The sequence below is a fragment of the Chrysemys picta genome, chromosome 6 (assembly GCF_011386835.1).
Source record: "Chrysemys picta bellii isolate R12L10 chromosome 6, ASM1138683v2, whole genome shotgun sequence".
NCBI lineage: Eukaryota > Metazoa > Chordata > Testudines > Emydidae > Chrysemys > Chrysemys picta.
This window is the reverse complement of record NC_088796.1, coordinates 25,969,734-25,994,635: the sequence shown is the minus strand read 5'-3', so window position 1 is coordinate 25,994,635 and position 24,902 is coordinate 25,969,734. Positions and strand designations below refer to the sequence as shown.

Genomic DNA, 24,902 nt, shown 5'->3' with positions numbered 1-24,902 from the left:
CACCTCAGCAGGCCACCTGCCTGTCTGGGTTATGGGGGGGGTGTACAACCAAAAATTATAACTGAAAGGTAGGGGGCTCAGCTCAAAAATTTTGAAAACAGCTCAGGGTGCAGGGAGAGAGGTAGCTCAGGCTGCAGGCAGGGGTGGGTAGCTAGGGGCTGTGTGCAGGCTGTGGGGTAGCTCAGGGAGGGGTGGGTAGCTAGGGGGCTGTGTGTGGGCAGGGAGAGGGTAGCTCTGGGTGCACAGAGGGGGTAGCTAGGGGCTGTGTGTGGGTAGAAAGTAGCTCAGGAGCAGGGAGGGGGATAGCTAGGGGCTGTGTGTGGGTAGAAAGTAGCTCAGGAAGCAGGGAGGGGGGTAGCTAGGAGCTGTATGTGGGTAGGAAGTAGCTCAGGGTGCAGGCAGAGGGGTAGCTAGGAGCTGCATGCCAGCAGGGCTTCCCTACAGTCCCTGTTCCCTGAGGGCTCTGCCAGGCACGGAGCCGGGGCCCCCACCCAGGCAGCTCTTACAGGCTGTGTGAGTAAAGGGGGCTGGGAGCTGAGGAGCAACTTCAACACCCCTCCCCCCCCGCACCAGGAGACAAGGGAACGCCATGGCTTCCTACTTCATGGCACCAGCTGCCCTGTACTGCTCAGGCTTCCCACCTCTGACATGGCCGGGGGGCGAGGAGAGAAGGAGAAGGAACGGGGTGGTGGTGGAGCTGTCCCGGGACTGCCCTGCTCTTGCACTATAGTTTGGGAGGGGCAGCACTCCCATGTCCTCCCACCTCTGCCCATGAGCTCAGGACTTCTCTCCTGTGGAGAGCCCTGTGGCTTTGCGCTGGGGATTGGGGCTTCAACCCCATGGCTACTGGTTTCAGCCCCAGGGGAGGTGTTGGGGCTCAGGCTCTAGGTTTTAGCCAGGGGGCCGCAGAGCCCCTGTTGAGAACTGCTTTCTTACAGAATTGTAAATATCTTGTTTATAATTCCCCTTCTGGTCAATGGTTCATGATCGTCACTTAACACCCATTTGGTTGTGAGCCACCCCTCTGTGGCCACTGGAGAACTAGCTGTGGGCGTTTCCTGGACACACAATATATTTCAATAATAATATGGCAGACTATCATAAGTCCATATACAATTATGATACATATATTTTGGAAGAACAATGAGTTTCAGCAGCTCATGACCTTCCATGCCTTGTATGAAATATCATAATCGTATACAAATGAGTATGGGGGTTACAGGGTGCTATTTTAAGATACAGTGTGTCAAAAGGACATAGGACCCACTATCCCCTATCTGCCATGTCACATACTGTCACTTAGTCTTTGTTTATTTTATGCAGCTACTCACAGCAGGCTTCTATATTCCCAGTTAATGCATTTCAGTTTAGTACTAACTTGTTGACTCAGAATCACAGTTTTAAAATAAATAGATGCACCTGGTATTGTAAATATCCCCTTATGCTTACAAACCAATATAGAGCTTACAAATTTGTCAATTTTTATCTATTTTCTTTCACTCTGAAATATATTTTTCACTAAGAGTCAACCAGACTTTGGGGACAACATCATTGTCTCACCTAATAGGTATTTATAACCCAGTGATCAAGCCCATGAAGTCAGTTTTTTATTAAGCTTTTTATAATTTATATAATCTGCTTTCTGCGCATTATATGTACCATTAAATCCACAGTCATTTAAAAACATGAGCGTAAGGTCCTAAGAGATTATGGTGGCAATACATAAGTGATTTTTTTTTTAGGCTAACAATTTACACATGTATTTTTTTCTAATAAAAGGTAGAAAATAGGTCTTTTAGAAGTACTCATGAGATTAGGCCCCAGATTTAGGATTTATATTTAAAACATTTATTTTTTAACAAAACCTAGAATTTACTCAAAATTAAAATATTTTCTCCTGGCGTTTATAACTCAATCATTGCAGCATTGTGCTGCTGCATGAGAAATAGAAATAGAGACTTAAGTAGTCTGCCCTTGTCTAAGTTGAATGAAATGCAGCAAACAAACAAACAGCATAAATAATAAAAAATAAAATAAATTGTTAGTTCTTTCAGTTTTAATAATCTAAGGGGGCTTCTAACATAGGAAGAGGAACTTGTTCTTCTAAAAACAAAGGTGAACTGGTTTAAATAGTCATAGCTCCATTGACTTTATTTTCTACCATTTTAGAATCTGGCCCAAGATTTTTAATCTTTAAATTATTAGAACAGTTATGGCCTAATGTTCACTTCATCTGCCCAGCACTGTGGGTAGCAAGAGGAAGAAAGGAGTGGAAAAACAATTAAACTAGTGAACAGGTATAGTGAGTGATTACATAGGACTACTATTAATTCTCCATTTCTGCACCTCAGTTTAACTCTTTGCTGAAGACCAGGCCAGAGTTGTCTTCTCAGGGCTTTTTGGAAACCATTACACAGAGTTAAACCCATGACTATTAAATGCAAAAACCTGAATGTAAATATTAGTAACAGATTCCAGTCAGCTTCAAAGAGAGAGTACAACAGAATTGCTTAGTAAAAGAAAACAGTTACTAACCTTCCATAACTGTTGTTCTTCGAGATGTGTTGCTCACCCATTTCATGTCAGGCGTGTGCACCACACGTGTATTGTTGACAGAGATTTTTTTCCCCCGATGGTATCTGTAGGGCCGGTTCTAGTGCCCTCTGGAGGCCTGTGCTCATGCGCCATCATGCCGCCAGCCCCGTGCCCTTCCAGTTCCTTCTTGTCATCAACTCCGACAGTGGAGTAGGAGGGCAAGTCATGGAATGGACATGAGCAACACATATTGAAGAACAATGGTTACAGAAGGTTAGTAACTGTTTTTTCTTCTTCGAGTGCTTGCTCATGTCCATTACTTGTCTGGTGACTCACAACCAGTGCCTTTGGAGGTGGGCCAGGAGTTCACAGATGTGCCAGTTGCAACACAGCTCTTCCAAAACTGGCATTGTCCCAAGCCCATTGGGTAATTGCACAGTGGGTCAGGAAGGTATGAATTGACGACCACATTGCAGTCTTGTCTGTACCTGAGCAAGGAATGCTGCTGAGAATGCTTGTGCTCTTGTAGAATGGGCCTTTACTGCGGCTGGGGGTGGTACTTTCGCCTGCTTGTTGCAAGTCAGGATGCAGGCTGTGATCCAGGATGAGATTCTCTGGGATGACATAAGGAGCCCTTTCATTCTATCTGCTATAGCCTGAAAAGTTGTGTCAACTTGTGGAAGGACTTAGTCCTGTCAGTATAAAAGACCAGGGCCCTTCTAACATCCAAAGAATGCAGACACTCTCTTCCTCCGTACTGTGTGGCTTCGGGAAGAGCACGGGCAGAAAGATGTCTTGGTTGATATGAAACTGCGACGCCACCTTTAGTAGGAAGGCTGGTGAGGGCGCAGCTGAACCTTATCTTTGCGGGGGGGGAGAAGGATAAGGAGGATCTGAAGTCAAGGCTTGGAGTTCTGAAACCCTTCTGGCAGAAGTAATTGCCACTAGGAAGGTGACCTTCTATGAGAGGGTCAGCAGGGAGCAAGACGCCATGGACTCAAAAGGGAGGCCCGTGAGTCTGGATAAGACCAGGTTTAAGTTCCAAGGAAGAATTGGGTTGCGAACTTATGGGTAGAGCCTTTCCAACCCTTTGAAGAACTTTCTTGATACCCAATGGGCGAAGACTGATCTGCCTTGGATAGGAGCGTGGAATGCTGAGGTGGCTGCCAAGTGGACCTTGAGTGATGACGATGATAGATTTTGGTGCTTCAGACCAAGTAAATAGTCTAAGATTGACTGCAGAGAAGCTTGAGTCAGGCAAAGGCTCCGCTCAGCTGCCCAGCAAGAGAAATGTTTCCACTTGGCCAGGTACGTAGCTCTGGTAGAGGGTTTCCTGCTACCTAGCAAGATAGGTTGGATTTGTTCTGAGCAGGCCCTCTTGTCCAGATGTAGCCATGCAGCACCCATGCTGTCAGGTGCAAGGAGGCGAGGTTTGGCTAAAGAAGCTGTCCACAATCTTGTGAGATTAGGTCCAACCTGAGTGGACGCATCCATGGGGCTTCAACTGCAAGTTCTAGAAGCATGCAGAACCAATGTTGACGTGGCCATGCTGGAGCAATTACAATAACTCTTGCCTTGTTTCCTTTGATCTTCAGGAGGACCTTGTGAATCAGGAGATTCAGAGGGAAGGAGTATAGCAGGTTGTTGTTCCGTGATAGCAGGAAGGCATCAGACAGGGAGCCTTTGCTTTGACCGAGCCTCAAACAAAACCAATGGCATTTCCTGCTCTCTGCAGTGGCGAACAGGTCCACCTGGGGAGTCACCCACCTCTGGAAGATAAGGCCAGCGACCTCCAGGTGAAGAGACTACTCGTGGTTAGAGGAAAAGGACCTGCTGAGGTGATCTGATAACCCATTCTAAGAGCCCAAGGAGATGCGATGCTTCCAGGTGAATGGACTGCTTCATGCCAAACTCCCAGAATCTGAGGGCTTCCTGGAAAAAGATCCTGGAGCGAGCGCCTCCTTGCTTTTTGACATAAAAAACTGCCACTGTGTTGTTCGTCAAGATCTACACTGACTTGCCTGAGAGTTGTGGAAAGAACACCTCACAGGCCAAGCGTATCGCCCTGAGTTCTTTTACATTTATATTCCTTGATAGCTCTCCCTGTGACCAGAGACCTTGGATCTTGATGTTGCCAATGTGGGCACCCCACCCCTGATCCGACGCCAAATTCATCGTGAGCTGTGAGGTTGCAAAAAGTACCCGGTTCAGCACTTAGTCTGACTCTAACCACCACATCAGGGATGCCAGAACTGGTGATGGAATGGTTAGAATCAAGTCTAAATGATGTCTGCTCAGGGAGTAGACCGACGTAAGCCACATCTGAAGTGACCTGAGGTGTAGTCAAGCGTACTGCACGACATAGGTACATGCCATCATGTGACCTAGAACAGTGGTCTCCAAACTTTTTTGATCGCGCATGCCATCAGTAAAAACATTTTGAGCACGCACCTCCTGCTGCGCCGCAGGGCCGCCCCAAGCAAGAAGAAGAAGGGGGAAAAAAAGCCGCTCAGACTCCTGCCCGAACTGCTGAAGTGGCGCTGCTCCTGCCGCGCACCCCGTAGGATCCTCTTACGCACACCCCACTTTGGAGACCACTGACCTAGAAGCTGTAGAGACACATGGGCGGTCGTCAATGGGCTAGCTGAAACCTGAGTGATTATGTCCGCCATAGCTGTGAACCTGGTCTCCGGAAGGAAGGCCTGGGCCTGAGATGCATTGAATACTGCCTATAAATTCTATTTTCTGCACCCAGACTAACGTTGACTTTTGTTCCTTTATTAAGAGTCCCAAAGCCTGACAGGTGGCTTGTATGACGTTGATACTGTGCTGAACCTGAGTCCGCGATCGGTCTTTTATCAACCAATCATTTAGGTGCGGGTAAATCTGTATACCTCAGTATCTGAGAGAGGTTGCAACTACCACCATGCACTTCGTGAAAACTCAACAGGCCCAAGGGAAGCACTGTAAATTGGTAATGACTCTGGCCCATCACGAATCTGAGTAATCTCCTGTTTCCACGGAAAATGAAGATGTGGAAATACGCATCCTTCAAATCAAGGGCAAGGTGTACCAGTTCCCTGGATTCAGGGAGGGGTTGATGTAGACCATGGAGACCATTTGGAACCTCAGCTTCTTGAGATATTTGTTGAGGTGTTGCAGGTCTAAGATGGGCCAGAGGCCCCCCTTTGCCTTGGGAATTAAAGGAAAACCCCTTCCCTCTCAGTTCTGGAGGAACTATTTCCCTCAGCCCCTGCCCGCAGGAGGGTTTGCACCTCTTGGATGAGAAGTTGCTTGTGAGAAAGGTCCCTGAAAAGGGACGGGGAGTGGGGGTGAGGTGGAGGGATAGACGGAAACCAAAGGGTATACCCCTTTGCTATGGTACTGAGTACCCACAGGTCCGATGTGATTGATGACTATGCAGGAAGGTAGGGTGAAAACTGGTCTGAAAATAAAGGGGACAATGGATCTGGAATAATGACTGATAAGTCATCCCTGACCATGCCTTCAGAAGGCCTGCCTGTTCCCACTTGTGAACTGGCTAGTGTCATGCTGGGACATGGAGGAAGAAGGTTGGCCCTGACGGTGTCTGTAACCTTTTCCTTTCCTCCTGTCGGGCTCATGGTGGGGGGCCCCCCTGAGAACCTGGGCAGCAGCTCTGGTATGAAGTGTTTCCTCAAGGCTGATGGTATATAAAGGCCTAAGAATCACAGCATAGCCCTAGAGTCCTTGAGGTCGTGCAGTTTGTGGTCTGTTTGCTCAGAAAACAGTGCAGCTCCCTCAAAAGGGAGATCTTGTACCAACTGCTGAATCTCATGAGAGAGCCCCAAAGATTGCAACCATGAGCTGAGTCTCATCGCCACTGCTGACACCATTGTCCTGGCTGCTGAGTCTGTCACATCTAAGGCGGCCTGGAGAGAGGTCCTGACCCCCGCCTTCTCTTTGTCTATGATGACCAGAAATTCTTGCCTTGACTCCTGAGGCAGGGAGTTCTTAAATTTTGTCATTGAGTCCCAGATATTAAATTCATATCTCCCTAGCAGCTTAGCATCGAGCTGCTTAACATCTTTATTTTTCGGTGTGGCGCTCGTCTGGCCCTGTATGTGCCACTCATTAGCTGCGGAAACCACCAAGGACCTCAGGGGAGGGTGAGAATACATGTACTCAAATCCCTTGGTGGGAACATAGTACTTTTTCTCCGCTCTTTTGGATATTGGGGGCAGATATGATGGGGTCTGCCAGAGTGCCTTCACCAGCCTTACCACCCCATCATGTACTGGCAAGGCCACTTTGGAGGGGCCCACTGCATTCAAAATATCAAATAGGCGGTTCATGGGCTCCTTCAATTTCTCTGCCTCCAGTCCCAGGATGGCAACAAATCTTTTAAGTAGCTCCTGATGAGCCCTAAAGTCACCTGGAGGCAGTGGGATCGTGGGGCCCATAACCACCTCATTTGGGGATGATGAGGAGAATGCCACCACTACTGGAGGGACTGGATCTTCCACCTCTCTGGGGGTGGTCTCTACTGGGGGTACTGCCGAGGATTCAGAGTCATGGTCGGAGCCTGATTGAACCTGCTTAGGTAGGGCTGCAGCCCATCTTTGGGAGAACGCAGAAGACAGTGGCTGAGAGAATGGCCCGGGTAATGCTGTGAACGCCCACCGCCCCGGGTTCCAATATTGCCATTGAAGTGCCCACTGCCCTGGAGGCCAAACTCCCATAGATAGTCCTGCACTGAAATCCGGTGCATAGGCAGGATGACGTTGCCTCTTTTGTGGGGGAGTCGACTCACCTCTGGAGCTTGAAGAAGATGACTCCATGTCCAAATGCCAAGGAGGAGCCATTGTCTCTTTCTCCTGCCGGCTGTGGTAAGGCCGGGGAGCAGTCCCGAGGTGCTGGGGAACAACGTTGAGGGTACGGTGACTGGCGTCCTTTCACTGGAGACTGACGCCAGGATACCAGTACTGGGCAGATGGAGACCGGAGTCTCGACATTAGAGACCAGCATGGAATGGACATGAGCAGATACTCAAAGAAGGATTTACATTTAATTCTGTTCACAATGTTTGTGGGTATATTTGGAATATTAAATAATTTTTAAAACAAAAGCTATTAGCTATTAATAGGCAGCAGGTGTAAAACAAACAAAAGGCAGTACTTCTTTACACAACACATGTTCTGAAGGTCAAAAATATAACTAGGTTCAAAAAAGAATTAGATAAGTTCATGAAGGATAGGTCCATCAATGGCTATTAGCCAAGATGGTCAGAGATGTAACACCATGCACCAGGTGTCTGTAAACTTTCAACTGCTAGAAAATGGGACTGGACAACAGGGGATGGATCACTCCAAATTGCCCCGTTCATTCCCTCTGAAGCTGCTGGCATTGGCCACTGTCATGTGCTAGATCAGAGGTTCCCAAAGGTATTTGGCCTACCCCCCCCCTTTTCAGAAAAAAAATTACTCAGCGCCCCCCTGGAAATCTACCTTCTTTAAGCGAACAAATAGAAAGATGCTGTGACAAATTTGCGTTCTTTTATGTATCTATATTTCTACCTACATACTACAATATAGTAAAGAAAGATGTGTTATTAGATTATCGCCCACGACAGCAGGTATACAGTGGTTTTTGCGTAAGACGGCAAAAGACAACCAAACTAAAATACTAATGAATCTAATAAACTGGGTTTTGTTCTTTGCTCAGCATTAGATATATGTATTTGATATTAAATTGTCAAATATCAAACTAAATTTATCAAGAAATACTTAATTTAAAAAATAATCAATATGCAATTAAAATCAGTTAATAGTTTTAATTAGTTTGCCCTTATTTAAATAATTGTTCCTTATTAACACATGCCTTATTTACCAATTAACACAGATGATTCAATAGATATAAATAAATGTTAATAGTTAACAGTTTTTTTCACGATTTCATTCCCGTTTTCGTTAATATTGTAATAAAAAAATGACAAATATATTGACTGTACACTTCAAATAGTACTGTACCGACACAAGCCTGCTACGATTTTATTAGTAGTAAGCACTAGAGACACAGAAACGTACGGTAGATATGTAAGAAAATGTATAAAAATACGTGTAAATTGCTGTTTTATTGAAACAATAATACAATTTGCTTTGTATGTGATCCGTAATCCGTAAAGATCGAAGGTATCGAATATGAATCAAAATATTTATATACTTATTGCACTATTGTTAACTGCTTTTTACACAATTCAGAAACAATCTAAATTAGATTTCATACATGTCGCCTATTTATAGTATCGTATTGTAAGCAAGTCATTACACACACATATTCCTGCCGATGTATGCTGGACTTCCCGACAATGCGCGACACGCTCGCCTGCCAACACTTGCTTGTTAAGAGCTGTTGGCGGACTTGACACCTGATCGGTTATAATTTATGAATTTATTTGGAAAATAAAGTAATCACTACAACTTTAACTCTGTTACACAACAGATGAAACATGTACGAACGTTTTTTCAAAATTTTCTTATATTCTTTTCTTTCTTTATGCTTCCACCGTCCCCTTATTTTTATTCAACACCCCCCAATTGCACCCGAGGCTACTACTGCCCCCCTGGATCATTCCAGCGCCCCCCAGGGGGCGGTATTGCCCGCTTTGGGAACCTCTGTGCTAGATGGACCATTGGTCTCACCCAGTATGGCTCTTATGTTCATAGGTATGTTCAAAGATTTTTAGGAGGTGAACTAAAATGTATAGCAAGTTAAATGCTTGTTTTCATTTTCTTTTATAGCAATTTGGTCTCTCTGCAAAGGAAATCAAATTGAGCCAGAAAAAGAAAGATGAAAAAGATAAGTAAGTTACAGAGAGTGTCATTTTGGGAGTTCTTATGTAATTTTAAATTTAACCATTCTGCCAGTCTCAGTGCCTAGCTAATTATGTCTGTCTTAACTCTGGAGTTTCAGATATGAATAACTTTTGATGTAAAAATCACCAACAGTTTGTGTCAGAATTCTCATTAAATTGTCTTTGAGAGAAAGTTAAATATTTAACTTTTTCTGGTCTATATTTTTGTATTCTATTAACTATTTTTAATGTAATATTTTGATTCATTCTATTGAAGCTGTTTATTGTAACAAATACCTTAGATTTGTGCAACTGAGTTCAGTGATTGCAGAAAGTTTTTCAGTAACCATCGTAAAAGGATGTTACAAAAGTGGACTGAGGAATCCATAAAACAGCTCAAGTTAAAATAAATAACTTTCACTGAATGATATAATGAACTAATGTGTAACTTTTGCCTTACTCTTTTTCTCCAAAGAGCCCTGTTGTCTGAGCATCATAATCTTAGAGTCTCACAAGCGCTTTCCCTAATGAACGAGATGTTATCTGAGACAGTGCAGCTTCCTGCAAGTGAACTTAGACCATTGTCCAAAACAATGAGATTCCCTCGAGATTTCAGAAAGCAGCAGCTCACATCTGCGAGAGGGTAACATATTTACAATTCAAACATACTTTGGTGTACAGGCCTCCCAAATGTACATCAGATTTGCTAGCTGAGATGACCACCTTGAATCCTGTGTGACATGGATTAAATTCAAATGAGTTAAATATAATGGCAGTGGGCAAAAGGGCTGGATCTCTCTAGTTGATGCTTCACCTGGTGTGTGGAAGTCTCCAGCTAGCACACAGCTAGTATAGTTAGCTCCTACACCATCCCCCGGCAAGCACCAGCGAACAGGGCATTGAATGCTGTTGTTCTGGCACAGCTTCTGGATTACCGCTTGGAGACCATAGCCAGATAACCAGCCCCAGAACCAGAGCTGCAATCAGCTCCTTCAAATCCACCCCACTTACCTGCATCCAGGAGATACGGAGCACATCTGAGAATCTGGTGGCTTATGAGAGTCCATGAGCCCCGTAACATCTGGTAACAATCACCAATTTTTTTTAAAAAACAAGTCCTAGACTAGTAAAAGCTGAACAACTTACCTGATCCTACTTGTAGTTGCATGTGTAACACTTCTGCCATGTGGAATTGGCGGCAACAAGATTCAATATCTAGGGGTTCCTTTTCAGCAATACAACACAGAACTGGCTTGAGCCTCCATCCAGTAATCTGGGAAAATTACATATCACTCTCTGGGTGCCTCTAAGAGGCAATACTTCCCCTCTTGCAAGCACAGAGTCTGAGTTAGAAAAGAAAATTTTAATGAAAAGGGGAAAAGAAACCCGGCATTAACTTAGGAAAATGCTGCAAGCAGGATTCATAAGCAAAAAACCATGAGTAAAACACCTTCCCCCGTGTAGGTTGGGCAGTGTCTTTTGCCTCAGGTTCTTAAGTCCAACAACTAAATGTTCCTTTAACATGCCCCTCACTTCTCCCTCCACTGCACCCCACTCACAGTTGTTGTCCTTGGTCAATCATAGAATATCAGAGTTGGAAGGGACCTCAAGAGGTCATCTAGTCCAACCCCCTGCTCAAAGCAGGACCAATTCCCAGCTAAATCATCCCAGCCAGGGCTTTGCCAAGCCGGGCCTTAAAAACCTCCAAGGAAGGAGACTCCACCACCTCCCTAGGTAACGCATTCCAGTGTTTCACCACCCTCCTAGTGAAATAGTTTTTCCTGATATCCAACCTGGACCTCCCCCACTGCAACTTGAGACCATTGCTCCTTGTTCTGTCATCTGCCACCACTGAGAACAGCCGAGCTCCATCCTCTTTGGAACCCCCCTTCAGGTAGTTGAAGGCTGCTATCAAATCCCCCCTCATTCTTCTCTTCTGGAGACTAAACAATCCCAGTTCCCTCAGCCTCTCCTCATAAGTCATGTGCTCCAGACCCCTAATCATTTTTGTTGCCCTCCGCTGGACTCTTTCCAATGAATACCCAGAGTTCAGAGTTGCATTCACATGAGTTCACCTCCCACCCGGGGCGTGGGGGGAGAGGGAGAAGGTATTTTGCTTGCTCCTTGGCTGCTCAGCTGGCCACTCCACTAGCTGCACTGGCCGTTCCACTGGTGCTGCCAGCAGCTCATTGCTCCGCCGCTCCCTCTAGGATGTCTTGAGGTCCCACCACTTAACACAGCTTTCTGTTCTCAGTAGGGGAACCTCAGTGCCAGTGCAGGCTAGGCAATTGCTTTCACCAAAGATGCTGTCTCATCACAGGTCAAATGTTTAGGCCTGGTTATTAGTGTTTTCAGCTCTACTGATACACAACAAAATAATCAGCTCTGTCATACACAGTGGAGAGGGAGACCAGTCAAATGATGGCTAGAATTCTTAGATGGCACCCACACCACCAGGTACAAACACCTGTCCCCCACCATCTCTCAACTCCACTGGGCTTTGGCCCCATAGTCCCTTGCATAGCGAGTGCAGTTCAATTGAGGGTGAGTCCCTCAATCAGGGTATGCCAAGCACAGTTCCGCTACCCTTGATTCACACAACAAGGATAACACCACTTTATTACCACTGCACTCAATAACAGAATGACTTGTGATCCAACACCAGCCAAAAGTGATCTTTTGGACAAAGCAGCCCCATGATGCTGCACACATAGGCTGAGTGGGTGTGTTTATGCAAACAAGGTCAGTTCCTGAAGTTTTCTTCCCCAGCTCATCTGTAGCTGTCAGGGGAGAGCTCATGCAGACCCTGCTTACACATGTATTGGTTTTCAGCAGAGCCAACTGAATGTATACCCCTTCTCCTTTTCTAGAAAGAAATACTTCCTCAGAAGTGGCTTACATCACTGAGATAACTCCTCTTTGTTTTGTACTTCACTGCTTATTGCCTTGTAGGAAATAATGGTATTTCATTTAATGTTACAAATTATTAAATATCCTCCCCTAGATATTATTGTTTCAAACATAGTCTGTTTTTATTGCAATACATTTGTATTAATATAATTGTATGTTGCTAGCAGTGGTAAATATGTATTTTTTTTCTTCTTGCTTTATAAGTCGTCCTGGTAGTCGAAGTCTATCAGCAAGTCAAGCTGAAAGAAGCAGAACTACTGCCAAACCTGACTTTGGTCAAGCAAGATCCCATTCCACTCCACCTCAGGGTTTAACTCAATCTGGGGGTAAGAATTGTAATTCTGCTTCCACCCTCCCTCCCATTTGTACATGGAAGCTAACAAGCTTATGGTATAATGCAGGCTCCAGACGCAAGATCTGGATTGTTCTTTGAAGATGAGAATGTCACTGTTATGATGACTTCAGCCTCTCAGATAGGATGTCACTTATTTGACTGCTTTACCATTCCTTTCTGTATTCGTGAAGATCTTGATTGTGCAATTTGTCCAGAGCCCATAATAAAGGGTAGTGTGGAACTCAGCCAGCAGGCACTTACTTGACTCTCTCTCTCTTCCTTTTTGAGAACCCATCTGTATTACACACAATACTAAAACTGCTTGCAGTAAAATTGGTTTGTATGTGTTTTTTTAGGAACTGCCACTGTGGTATTACAGAAGAATATATCCAAAGGGAGGATTAGAAATGCAAGACATTATCCTGTTAACTCTAGGCAAGGTAAGCTATACAGAACAAGGAAATGGTGCTTTTCAGTTAAAAGTTTAATAGTGCCGTGTTTTAAAAGACCTAAAAAACTCCAATGTAAGTAACTATTTAAACAATAAGACAAAATTATTGCATTTCTGAATTATTGTTGCACATTTCAGGTGGTATTTTTACATGGCACAGTACTCAAGACTAAACCCCCCCCTTTTTTTTTTACTGAAAATTTTTGAACTTTTAAATGTTTTGACATGTTCTACCAATGACTGCCATTTAACAACCTGAAAAGTGCAGTAAGTGCCTTGAAATGCATTGTTTATCTCATAATTTCTATGAGATGGAATTTATGAATCATAGTAGGAAAATAGAAGAACAGGAGTACTTGTGGCACCTTAGAGACTAACAAATTTATTAGAGCATAAGCTTTCGTGGACTACAGCCCACTTCTTCGGATGCAAGTGGGCTGTAGTCCACAAAAGCTTATGTTCTAATAAATTTGTTAGTCTCTAAGGTGCCACAAGTACTCCTGTTGTTCTTTTTGCGGATACAGACTAACACGGCTGCTACTTTGAAACCTGTCAGTAGGAAAATAGTTAAGCTCATGCATTTATGAAGCAGTGTATGGGAGGCAGCACAGGAGAGAAGTAGTGATGAACTGGGTGCAATTCCTAGCTTTACTACAAATTAGCATTGTGACCTTGAGCAAGTCCCTTCCCCTCTTTGTACTGCTATTTCCCCTCAATTATCAAGGTGACCAGCCCTCTGTGGAGAAAGAAGTGGTTCAGAACTATTTAGAAAAGCTGGACGAGCACAAGTCCATGGGGCTGGATGCGCTGCATCCGAGGGTGCTAACGAGTTGGCGGATGTGACTGCAGAGCCGTTGGCCTTTATCTTTGAAAACTCATGGTGATCCGGGGAGGTCCCGGATGACTGGAAAAAGGCTAATGTAGTGCCCATCTTTAAAAAAGGGAAGAAGGATCCGGGGAACTACAGGCCAGTCAGCCTCACCTCAGTCCCTGGAAAAATCATGGAGCAGGTCTCAAGGAATCAATTCTGAAGCACTTAGAGGAGAGGAAAGTGATTAGGAACAGTCAGCATGGATTCACAAGGGAAAGTCATGCCTGACTAACCTAATTGCCTTCTATGAGGAGATAACTGGCTCTGTGGATGAGGGGAAAGCAGTGGATGTGTTATTCCTTGACTTTAGCAAAGCTTTTGATACGGTCTCCCACAGTATTCTTGCCAGCAAGTTAAAGAAGTATGGGCTGGATGAATGAACTATAAGGTGGATAGAAAGCTGATGTCGTCATTGGGCTCAATAGGTAGTGATCAATGGCTCCATGTCTAGTTGGCAGCCGGTATCAAGTGGAGTGCCCCAAGAGTTGGTCCTGGGCCCGGTTCAGCTGGAGGATGGCGTAGACTGCACCCTCAGCAAGTTTGCAGATGACACTAAACTGGGAGGAGTGGTAGATACGCTGGAGGGTAGGGATAGCATACAGAGGGACCTAGACAAATTAGAGGATTGGGCCAAAAGAAATCTGATGAGGTTCAACAAGGACAAGTGCAGAGTCCTGCACTTAAGACGGAAGAATCCCATGCACTGCTACAGACTAGGGACCGAGTGGCTAGGCAGGAAGCAGTTCTGCAGAAAAGGACTTAGGGGTTACAGTGGACAAGAAGCTGGATATGAGTCGACAGTGTGCCCTTGTTGCCAAGAAGGCTAATGGCATTTTGGGCTATATAAGTAGGGGCATTGCCAGCAGATCGAGGGACATGATCACTCGCTTCTATTTGACATTGGTGAGGCCTCATCTGGAGTACTGTGTCCAGTTTTGGGCCCCACACTACAAGAAGGATGTGGAAAAATTGGAAAGAGTCCAGTGGAGGGCAACAAAAATGATTAGGGAGCTGGAGCACATGACTTATGAGGAGAGGCTGAGGGAACTGGGATTGTTTAGTCTGCAGAAGAGAAGAATGAGGGGGAATTGGATAGCTGCTTTCAACTACCTGAAAGGGGGTTCCAAAGAGGATGGATCTAAACTGTTCTCAGTGGTACCAGATGACAGAACAAGGAGAATGGTTTCAAGTTGCAGCAGGAGAGGTTTAGGTTGGATATTAGGAAAAATGTTTTCACTAGGAGGGTGGTGAAGCACTGGAATGGGTTACCTAGGGAGATGGTGGAATCTCCTTCCTTAGAGGTTTTTAAGGTCAGGCTTGACAAAGCCCTGGCTGGGATGATTTAGTTGGGGATTGGTCCTGCTTTGAGCAGGGGGGTTGGACTAGATGACCTCCTGAGGTTCCTTCCAACCCTGATATTCTATGATTCTATGGCACAGAAGAGTCTTGAGCAGTAATTTTTGAGCTTGGTTTACGTTAACTGCTCCGTTGTGTGAAACTAGTAAAAAAATCTTTTCTTTTCCAAGTTGCCATTCGGCCTCAAGACCAAACATCCCAAGTCACTCTCAGAGGAATGTTGGCAGATTTTAACCGGAGGAGAACACGGTTGCAAGGCAATGCAAGCCAGAGGCAGGGCTTGAGCAAAGGAAGACCTAATTCGGCCAGACAAGGTTTGGAAAAGGAATGAAATAGAAATTTAGGATATATTGAGGCCTAAGTCTCCTTTCCATTACCCAGGTTTATGCTAGTATCAGTGGTGTTTAAGTACTGTAATGGAGTGGAGACCTTGCTCGAACTAGCCTCATGTGGTGTGACTCTGTTTCATTGCCCTGTCTATTTGCTATTTCTGTATGAAGGTACTATTTTTCTAAAATTGTTGTTTATGGACATTGGGTTATGTGACCTCCAGCTGGAGTCTCCTTTTGTGTAATTAGGTCTACTTATCATATCCTAGAAGTAACTAAGGCTTTTACTTAAGGGATCCAAGAACATTTGGAAAGTATCCTCATAATCTCACAGCCTGCCTACAAGTTAGGCAGGTTAATGGGCAGGAAACCAAGTAGATTTCCCTCTGAGTTTCATGAGAATCAACACATTCCCATGAAACATTTCAGTTTTGATGGGAAAATGTTACATGGGGAAATTTCAGACCAGCTGTAGTAGCAAGATCCAATTACAGTTGTCAGGTCCTCAGGAGAACATAAGAAGCTTGGTGATTACTGCCTAAAAAGTTTAAATGCCACTCATTGTATTGCACATATTGTATTCTCTATAGCTTTTTATACTGTACATGTCACTATAATGTCTGAATGCCTTCCAGTCATGCATTAAGCAATGTGACTGTGCATGTCACATATTGTTCGATCACGCATCCTCTCCCCAGGAGGAGAAGCATAAGCAGTGGAGTGTCTTATTTTGGTAGGTTTTTTGTTTTTTTTAAATATACATGATGATAGGCGTTTATAAGGAGGCACGTCAAAGAAATTTTCCTTGCCCTTGTGAGGGAAGGTGTTGAGGTTTGTGATGGCCCTTAGTTCTTGGGGGAGCTCATTCCACAGAATTGGACCAGCCCCTGATAAAGTTCTGTCTCCCACACATTCAAGCTTTTCCTTATTATAGAGTTCCATTGTGTCAGAGGAGTGAAATTGTTGACCACAGTGTTAATCCTGGAGCTTTAAAAAGCAACAGAGGGTCCTGTGGCACCTTTGAGACTAACAGAAGTACTGGGAGCATAAGCTTTCGTGGGTAAGAACCTCACTTCTTCAGATGCAAGTAATGGAAATCTCCAGAGGCAGGTATAAATCAGTGTGGAGATAACGAGGTTAGTTCAATCAGGGAGGGTGAGGTGCTCTGCTAGCAGTTGGGGTGTGAACACCAAGGGAGGAGAAACTGTTTCTGTAGTTGGATAGCCATTCACAGTCTTTGTTTAATCCTGATCTGATGGTGTCAAATTTGCAAATGAACTGGAGCTCAGCAGTTTCTCTTTGGAGTCTGGTCCTGAAGTTTTTTTGCTGTAAGATGGCTACCTTTACATCTGCTATTGTGTGGGCAGGGAGGTTGAAGTGTTCTCCTACAGGTTTTTGTATATTGCCATTCCTGATATCTGACTTGTGTCCATTTATCCTCTTGCGTAGTGACTGTCCAGTTTGGCCAATGTACATAGCAGAGGGGCATTGCTGGCATATGATGGCATATATAACATTGGTGGACGTGCAGGTGAATGAGCCGGTGATGTTGTAGCTGATCTGGTTAGGTCCTGTGATGGTGTTGCTGGTGTAGATATGTGGGCAGAGTTGGCATCGAGGTTTGTTGCATGGGTTGGTTCCTGAGTTAGAGTTGTTATGGTGTGGTGCGTGGTTGCTGGTGAGAATATGCTTAAGGTTGGCAGGTTGTCTGTGGGCGAGGACTGGCCTGCCTCCCAAGGTCTGTGAAAGTGAGGGATCATTGTCCAGGATGGGTTGTAGATCACTGATGATGCGTTGGAGAGGTTTAAGCTGCGGACTGTAGGTGATGGCCAGTGGAGTTCTGTTGGTTTCTCTTCTGGGCCTGTCTTGTAGCAGGAGGCTTCTGGGTACACGTCTGGCTCTGTTGATTTGTTTCTTTCTTTCCTTGTGTGGGTATCGTAGTTTTGAGAATGCTTGGTGAAGATCTTGTAGGTGTTGGTCTCTGTCTGAGGGGTTGGAGCAGATGCGATTGTACCTCAGTGCTTGACTGTAGACGATGGATCGTGTGGTGTGACCGGGGTGGAAGCTGGAGGCATGAAGGTAGGCGTAGCGGTTGGTGGGTTTTCGGTATAGGGTGGTGTTAATGTGGCCATCGCTTATTTGTATGGTGGTGTCTAGGAAGTGGACCTCCCGTGTAGATTGGTCCAGGCTGAGATTGATGGTGGGGTGGAAGCTGTTGAAAGCATGGTGGAATTCTTCCAGGATCTCCTTCCCATGGGTCCAGATGATGAAAATGTCATCAATATAGCGTAGGTAGAGAAGGGGCATGAGTGGATGAGAGCTGAGGAAGCGTTGTTCCAGGTCAGCCATAAAAATGTTGGCATATTGTGGGGCCATGCGGGTGCCCATAGCGGTGCCACTGGTCTGGAGGTATATATTGTCACCAAATTTGAAATAATTGTGCGTGAGGATAAAGTCACAGAGCTCAGCAATAAGTTGTGCTGTGTCATCATCAGGGATACTGTTCCTGACAGCTTGTATTCCATCTGTATGTGGGATGTTTGTGTAGAGAGCCTCTACATCCATGGTGGCTAGGATGGTGTTTTCCGGGAGGTCACCAATGCATTGTAGTTTTCTCAGGAAATCTGTGGTGTCACGGAGATAGCTGGGAGTGCTGGTGGCGTAGGGTCTGAGTAGGGAGTCCACATATCCAGACAGTCCTTCAGTGAGAGTGCCAATGCCCGAGATGATGGGGCGTCCAGGATTTCCAGGTTTGTGGATCTTAGGTAGTAGATAGAATAACCCCGGTCGGGGCTCTAAGGGTATGTTGATTTGTTCCTGTGTTAGTGTAGGGAGTGTCCTGAGTAGATGGTGCAGTTTCTTAGTGTATTCCTCAGTGGGATCTGAGGAAAGTGGCCTGTAGAATTTGGTATTGGAGAGTTGTCTGGCCGCCTCCTTCTGATAGTCAGACCTGTTCATGATGACAACAGCACCTCCTTTATCAGCCTCTTTGATGATAATGTCAGGGTGGTTTCTGAGGCTGTGGATGGCATTGCGTTCTGCACGACTTAGGTTATGAGGCAAGCAATGTTGTTTTTCCACAATTTCTGCCTGTGCACGTCGGCGGAAGCATTCTATGTATAGGTCCAGACTGTCATTTCGACCCTCAGGAGGAGTCCATGTGGAGTTCTTCTTCCTGTGTTGTTGGTGGGAGGGTATCTGTGTATCAGTGCGCTGTTCAGTGTTATCATGAAAGTATTCTTTGAGTCAGAGGTGGCGAAAGTAGGCTTCCAGATCACCACAGAACTGTATCATGTTCGTGGGGGTGCTGGGGCAAAAGGAGAGTCCCCGAGATAGGACAGACTCTTCTGCTGGGTTGAGTGTGTAGCTGGATAAATTGACGATATTGCTGGGTGAGTTAGGGGTACCCCTGTTGTGGCCCCATGTGGCAGGTAGTATTTTAGACAGCTTACGGTTCCTTTGTAGAGAGGTGAAGTGTGTAATGTAGATCTCCTGTCTTATTTTAGTAAAGTCCATTTGTGTGGAGGGTTGGTTATTTATGAAAGTCTCCAGGTTGGAGAGCTCTTTCTTGATGTTTTTCTGTTTGCTGTATAGGATGCTGATCAGGTGGTTCCTCAGTTTCTTTGATAATGTATGGCATAATCTCTCACTGTGGTCTGTGCAGTATGTGGATAGCAATGGATTTTTCACCTTCAGTCCATTTGGTATGATGTCCATCCGTTTGCATTTGGAAAGGAAGATGATATCTGTCTGTATTTGTGCAAGTTTCTTCATGAGGTTGATAGATTTCCATTCCATACAGCTAAATGCAGTGCCTTGCATGGTGTCAAGTATCAGAGGGGTAGCCGTGTTAGTCTGAATCTGTAAAAAGCAACAGAGCTCCACCCTACCATCAACCTCAGCCTGGACCAATCTACACGGGAGGTCCACTTCCTAGACACCACCATACAAATAAGCGATGGCCACATTAACACCACCCTATACCGAAAACCCACCAACCGCTACGCCTACCTTCATGCCTCCAGCTTCCACCCCGGTCACACCACACGATCCATCGTCTACAGCCAAGCACTGAGGTACAATCGCATCTGCTCCAACCCCTCAGACAGAGACCAACACCTACAAGATCTTCACCAAGCATTCTCAAAACTACGATACCCACACAAGGAAATAAAGAAACAAATCAACAGAGCCAGACGTGTACCCAGAAGCCTCCTGCTACAAGACAGGCCCAGAAGAGAAACCAACAGAACTCCACTGGCCATCACCTACAGTCCGCAGCTTAAACCTCTCCAACGCATCATCAGTGATCTACAACCCATCCTGGACAATGATCCCTCACTTTCACAGACCTTGGGAGGCAGGCCAGTCCTCGCCCACAGACAACCTGCCAACCTTAAGCATATTCTCACCAGCAACCACGCACCACACCATAACAACTCTAACTCAGGAACCAACCCATGCAACAAACCTCGATGCCAACTCTGCCCACATATCTACACCAGCAACACCATCACAGGACCTAACCAGATCAGCTACAACATCACCGGCTCATTCACCTGCACGTCCACCAATGTTATATATGCCATCATACGCCAGCAATGCCCCTCTGCTATGTACATTGGCCAAACTGGACAGTCACTACGCAAGAGGATAAATGGACACAAGTCAGATATCAGGAATGGCAATATACAAAAACCTGTAGGAGGCAACCTCCCTGCCCACACAATAGCAGATGTAAAGGTAGCCATCTTACAGCAAAAAAACTTCAGGACCAGACTCCAAAGAGAAACTGCTGAGCTCCAGTTCATTTGCAAATTTGACACCATCAGATCAGGATTAAACAAAGACTGTGAATGGCTATCCAACTACAGAAACAGTTTCTCCTCCCTTGGTGTTCACACCTCAACTGCTAGCAGAGCACCTCACCCTCCCTGATTGAACTAACCTCGTTATCTCCACACTGATTTATACCTGCCTCTGGAGATTTCCATTACTTGCATCTGAAGAAGTGAGGTTCTTACCCACGAAAGCTTATGCTCCCAGTACTTCTGTTAGTCTCAAAGGTGCCACAGGACCCTCTGTTTTTACAGATTCAGACTAACATGGCTACCCCTCTGATCCTGGAGCTTTAGTGATCTTTCAGATATATCCTGAACCCAGACCATGGAGTTCCTTTAAGATAAGGACTGAGAGGTTGAACTTGATTGAGTTCTGTAGCAAGCCAGTTTAGAGAGCAGAGGACAGGTTTGATGTGCTTATAGTAGCCTGTGTTGCTGAGGAAATGTGCTGCAGCATTGTATACTAGTTGGAGTTTCCCAAGTGCTGAAGGCTTCATGCCCATGTATATCATGTTTCTTTAGTCCAGCCAAGAAATGACAAAGGCATGAATTACTGAGGCCAGGGCATCTTCAAAAAATTACTTCATGTTGGGAGTTTAGACTGTCCCCCAATGTCCTTGACTCCAAGGTTGAGGAAAGTATGACATCTGCTTCAAGAAACTGAACTGCAGCAACATCACTTATGCATATTATTAAACCATCTAGGGACTATAGGGCACCATATGCTGCTGAACTGGTGTAACTAAAATAATCAGAGAAGCCATTTTTTATTAATGTATTATTGTATACCTCCAAAATCCAGGGTCTTGGGCCTATTTGCATAGAAGTTTAGTATAGAGGGTTAAATTCAAAGGAGAGTCTCTAGTGGGCCTATATTTTTTTTAAAATGGGGATTTAATGAGTTTTGGAATATAAATATATTCTATAAAACAAACTTCTAGCCATGTTTCTGACTGACCTAATTTCCATCTTTCTGTTTAACAAAAATCTTAAAATTGCGCATGGTTAGTCATTGTAGGCTGTTGAATACAAGAGGAGAGGAAGAGGAGAAAACAAATTTAGCATTTGACCTTTTGATCAATATTGCTAAAAGTTATCGTAGTTTAAACATTAAAGTGCCCTTCTGAGCTACATGATAAGAAATTTGATTCCTGTTCTTTATGACCTACTGATTACACAAAACAACCTACATTTGAAACTCTACATTTTAATTTACAAAACCATATTCCATGAAGTGGTTCTGTTGGGTTATGAGGCCTCCAGTTTGGGAAAAAAAAAATATGGTCATTGGAGTTCACCAGATTTGTTTATCAGTCTTTAGCCAAGAAAATTACCTAAGCAAGTGCACTGCGGTGGTAGGCTATTGTCTTCTTTCACCACAATATTCTCACTTAGGCACATTCCACCCAGTTTAACAGCTGTGTCCTAATCTTTAATATACTAATGAACTTTCTCCCATAACAGATGTTTCTATGATCTTGAGAAATATGTGAGGCTTAAATCTTAAAATTAAGAACATTTACAAAAAAGGCTTTTCATAAGAAAAACTATTTCTCCTCTTGTGGAGACCCAAGCTCTAAAACCATGGAATATCCCTTGTCTCCACTCCCAGTCAAGGACATATGCTGGAGTTGCTCTCATTTTGAGATAGATTTTGAAGAGATTAGGCCATTCTAAGTGTATTTAGCCATGAATTTCCCCCACTCTTTGTTCAAACATCCCCTTTTTAATAGTATTTGTAATACTCATCTGAGGATTGGGAGCCATAGGTGCCGACTCCATGGGTGCTCTGGGGCTGGAGCACCCATGGAAAAAAATTGGTGGGTGCTCAGCACCCACCGGCAGCTCCCTGTGGCACCACCCTGTCCCCCCTTTTCCAGCTCGCCTCCGCCTCCTCTGTGAGCGCGCGCCACTGCGTCCTGCTTCTCCCCCCTTCCTTCCCAGCGCTTGCACCGCGAAACAGCTGATTCGCGGGGCGGGGAGGAGGGGGAACACGGTACGCTGGGGGAAGAAGCGGGGCTGGGGTGGGGATTTGGGGAAGAGATCCAATAGGGGCAGGGAGGGGGCGGAGTTAGGGCGGGGACTTTGGGGATGCGGGCGGGGAAAGGGTGGAGTCGGGGCAGGGAAAAGTGTGGGTGGGGGCGCACGGGCACCCACTGGCGCCAGAGAAAGTTGGCGCCTATGTTGGGAGCGGTCTTTGGAGACTTGTCATATTGTGCTGTCATATTGTGGCCAGTTAGTAGCAGAGTGAGCAGCTCATTTTCTCTAGCTTAGGCTTTGAATAGGATTATGTTATAGCATCCAGTCCCTGATCCAGAATTTCTTTTCTGTATGCTGGTTTTCTGGAAGACACACACTCCGTGCTCTGATTGACTACATAAGAGCCCCTCTGCTGAAGGCAGCAAGAAATATCTGCTGATCTGTGATTGGACAGAGGAGAGATCATGCAGTTTCTGCTGTACTCTGAGCAGGGGAGTGCTTCTAATATTTTAGGGACAGCAAGGGTACTGGGTATTTAGCTAGAAGTATTTGGATAGAACAGCTATAAAGGATACTGATTTTTATTTTATCACAAATTCATAAACAATGGCTTAATTTCTGTGTGTTCCCCTATTCAGCCTCTGATTATCAAACACTCAGCACAAGGAATCTGAGAAGACCTACACCCTGTGCAGCTGCAATTCAGAGAGAAGAGACAGGTCTTGATTATGAGTCCGAGCGAGATTCAATAAGTCCCTGGAGTGTCCCTGATGATATCCAACGACTCCTTCATGACAATTATGATTCCCTACTTGAGGTAAGGAGTCTAATTGTAATAGGAATGAGTTGGCGCCTGTCTTGTACCAAAAGGACCGTTATTTCATATGCCCTTTATTACCTCTTTTGCATTTGAAATAGATTTCACATCCAAAGTGTGGGGGTGCAGGAGGTGGAGATAGTAGCTGAGGATTCTTGTTATAAATACTACAGCAGCAGTTTAGCAGAGCCTCATGTTCACATTATAAAGCTGTTGCTCCTGCCATGTCTTTACTGGTGTAGCATGGACTGGGAAAACTACTAACTACCTTATAACCTGCAAATGCATACTGATTATTTGTGGGCTGGGAACTCATTTCAGTTGCTACCAAGTAGCCAACTGGGACACAATTGCGTAGTAGCCTTGTTGCTTAGGCAAAGGAACAATTAGCTTCCCTTCAGCACAAGCATGTCTTTTGTTCTCAAGATATTTTATGGAAAAGTCTTTGTTTAAATCAGGACAAAAGTTTTCTATACAAATGTGATGAGCATTTTTGCTATCTGTATAGGGATTTCTAGAGGTATTATATGTACCTTGGCTCACTGTTCACCATCTTTTCCCCCCATAGGTCTCTGTGCCTCATGAAGAGGATTGCTCTCCTCTTAGCATTAATGACAGTGTATCTGAAAGCACAGGAAGTATCTTGAGCAAACTGGACTGGAACGCTGTTGAAGCTATGGTAGCGAATGTGGAAGAAAAGTGAAATGAAGATCTCTCAACCTCTGTGCACTTTAATAGTTATTTAATGCTTAATAATCAAAGGGAGTTCTAAATAGTTAGCTTTCTCGGAAATGTATGGACCTACCATTCCATTGTATTTTAAACAGAACCCTTTATTGAAATCAATTTGCAATTATGCTTAAAACTCAATAGTGGATTATGGCTCTTGTACCATGGAAAGTGTTTGATTCTCTTTGAAATGGGTTCTTCAGTTTCCTGGTTAAAGACCATATACTTTGGTGTTAATGTGCAGTCTCTTCAGCTTTTCTTGTGCTCAGGACAGACCCTTGGAATCACATTACACTAACTGAGTGGATAAGGGAATTTGTGTGCCAATATTGACTTTATTTCTCAAAATAAGTGTACAGGCAATTTAAAGAGTTTTAATGATCAAGTTTTCTCCTTCAACTACTTTAATATTAACTCAGTGAAAAGTTTTATATTTTTAGAGCAATGCAGTTAATTTTTTAGTGTTAAGTATATTAACAAGTATGATATTTTGATTTGGTTTTAATAAAATCTTGGTTTTGGCTGTTTACTGTTTTTTGCTCTATTGGGAGGAATATCACTGTATAGGATCTGGTTTTGCATTTTTATATTAGTGCCTTCTATTGTAAGTCATAGGTGGTGACCCTAGGCTAAAGTTCTGGCTAATCTTCTTCCAATTCCTTTCTTCTTCAGAGATTTTAAGGACCATTTATGATGATCCAATCTGACTTCTGCTTCTCACTTAGTAGCATGAACTACAGCATAGCTTTGAGAAAGATATCTAGAAAAGTTACGATGTAAGGACTCCAGGTGAGGAAGAATAAGTGTTTAGCATGCAGAGAGCGTGAGTATTTATTCGTTAGATTTGGAGAAAAGATGGCAGCAGGAAATTAATACATTGGGAAAGAGCAGCAAATGTGGATAGTTTTCACTTTTAG

At 44.6% G+C, this 24,902-nt stretch overlaps 1 protein-coding gene across 17 annotated transcripts in view; it reads left to right on the top strand.

Moving 5' to 3' along the window:
* Positions 1 to 24,512, top strand: part of CPLANE1 (ciliogenesis and planar polarity effector complex subunit 1) — a 183,362-nt gene extending 158,850 nt beyond the window's left edge. For 13 of the 17 annotated variants that reach the window (XR_010588771.1, XR_010588770.1, XR_010588767.1 and 10 more), the window contains 7 exons: positions 9,315 to 9,376; positions 9,843 to 10,010; positions 12,482 to 12,603; positions 12,968 to 13,051; positions 15,460 to 15,603; positions 23,078 to 23,256; positions 23,825 to 24,512. Coding sequence is in view for 11 of the 17 variants with exons in the window: in XM_065550010.1 (XP_065406082.1) it covers positions 9,315 to 9,376; positions 9,843 to 10,010; positions 12,482 to 12,603; positions 12,968 to 13,051; positions 15,460 to 15,603; positions 23,078 to 23,256; positions 23,825 to 23,959 (894 nt within the window). In the remaining 6 variants the exon portion in view is untranslated. Of the gene's footprint in view, positions 1 to 2,645; positions 2,797 to 4,130; positions 5,292 to 9,314; positions 9,377 to 9,842; positions 10,011 to 12,481; positions 12,604 to 12,967; positions 13,052 to 15,459; positions 15,604 to 23,077; positions 23,257 to 23,824 lie in introns of those variants that run through there. The other 4 variants (XR_010588768.1, XM_065550011.1, XR_010588769.1 and 1 more) reach the window with 3 other exon arrangements.
* Positions 24,513 to 24,902: the final 390 nt, after the last annotated feature.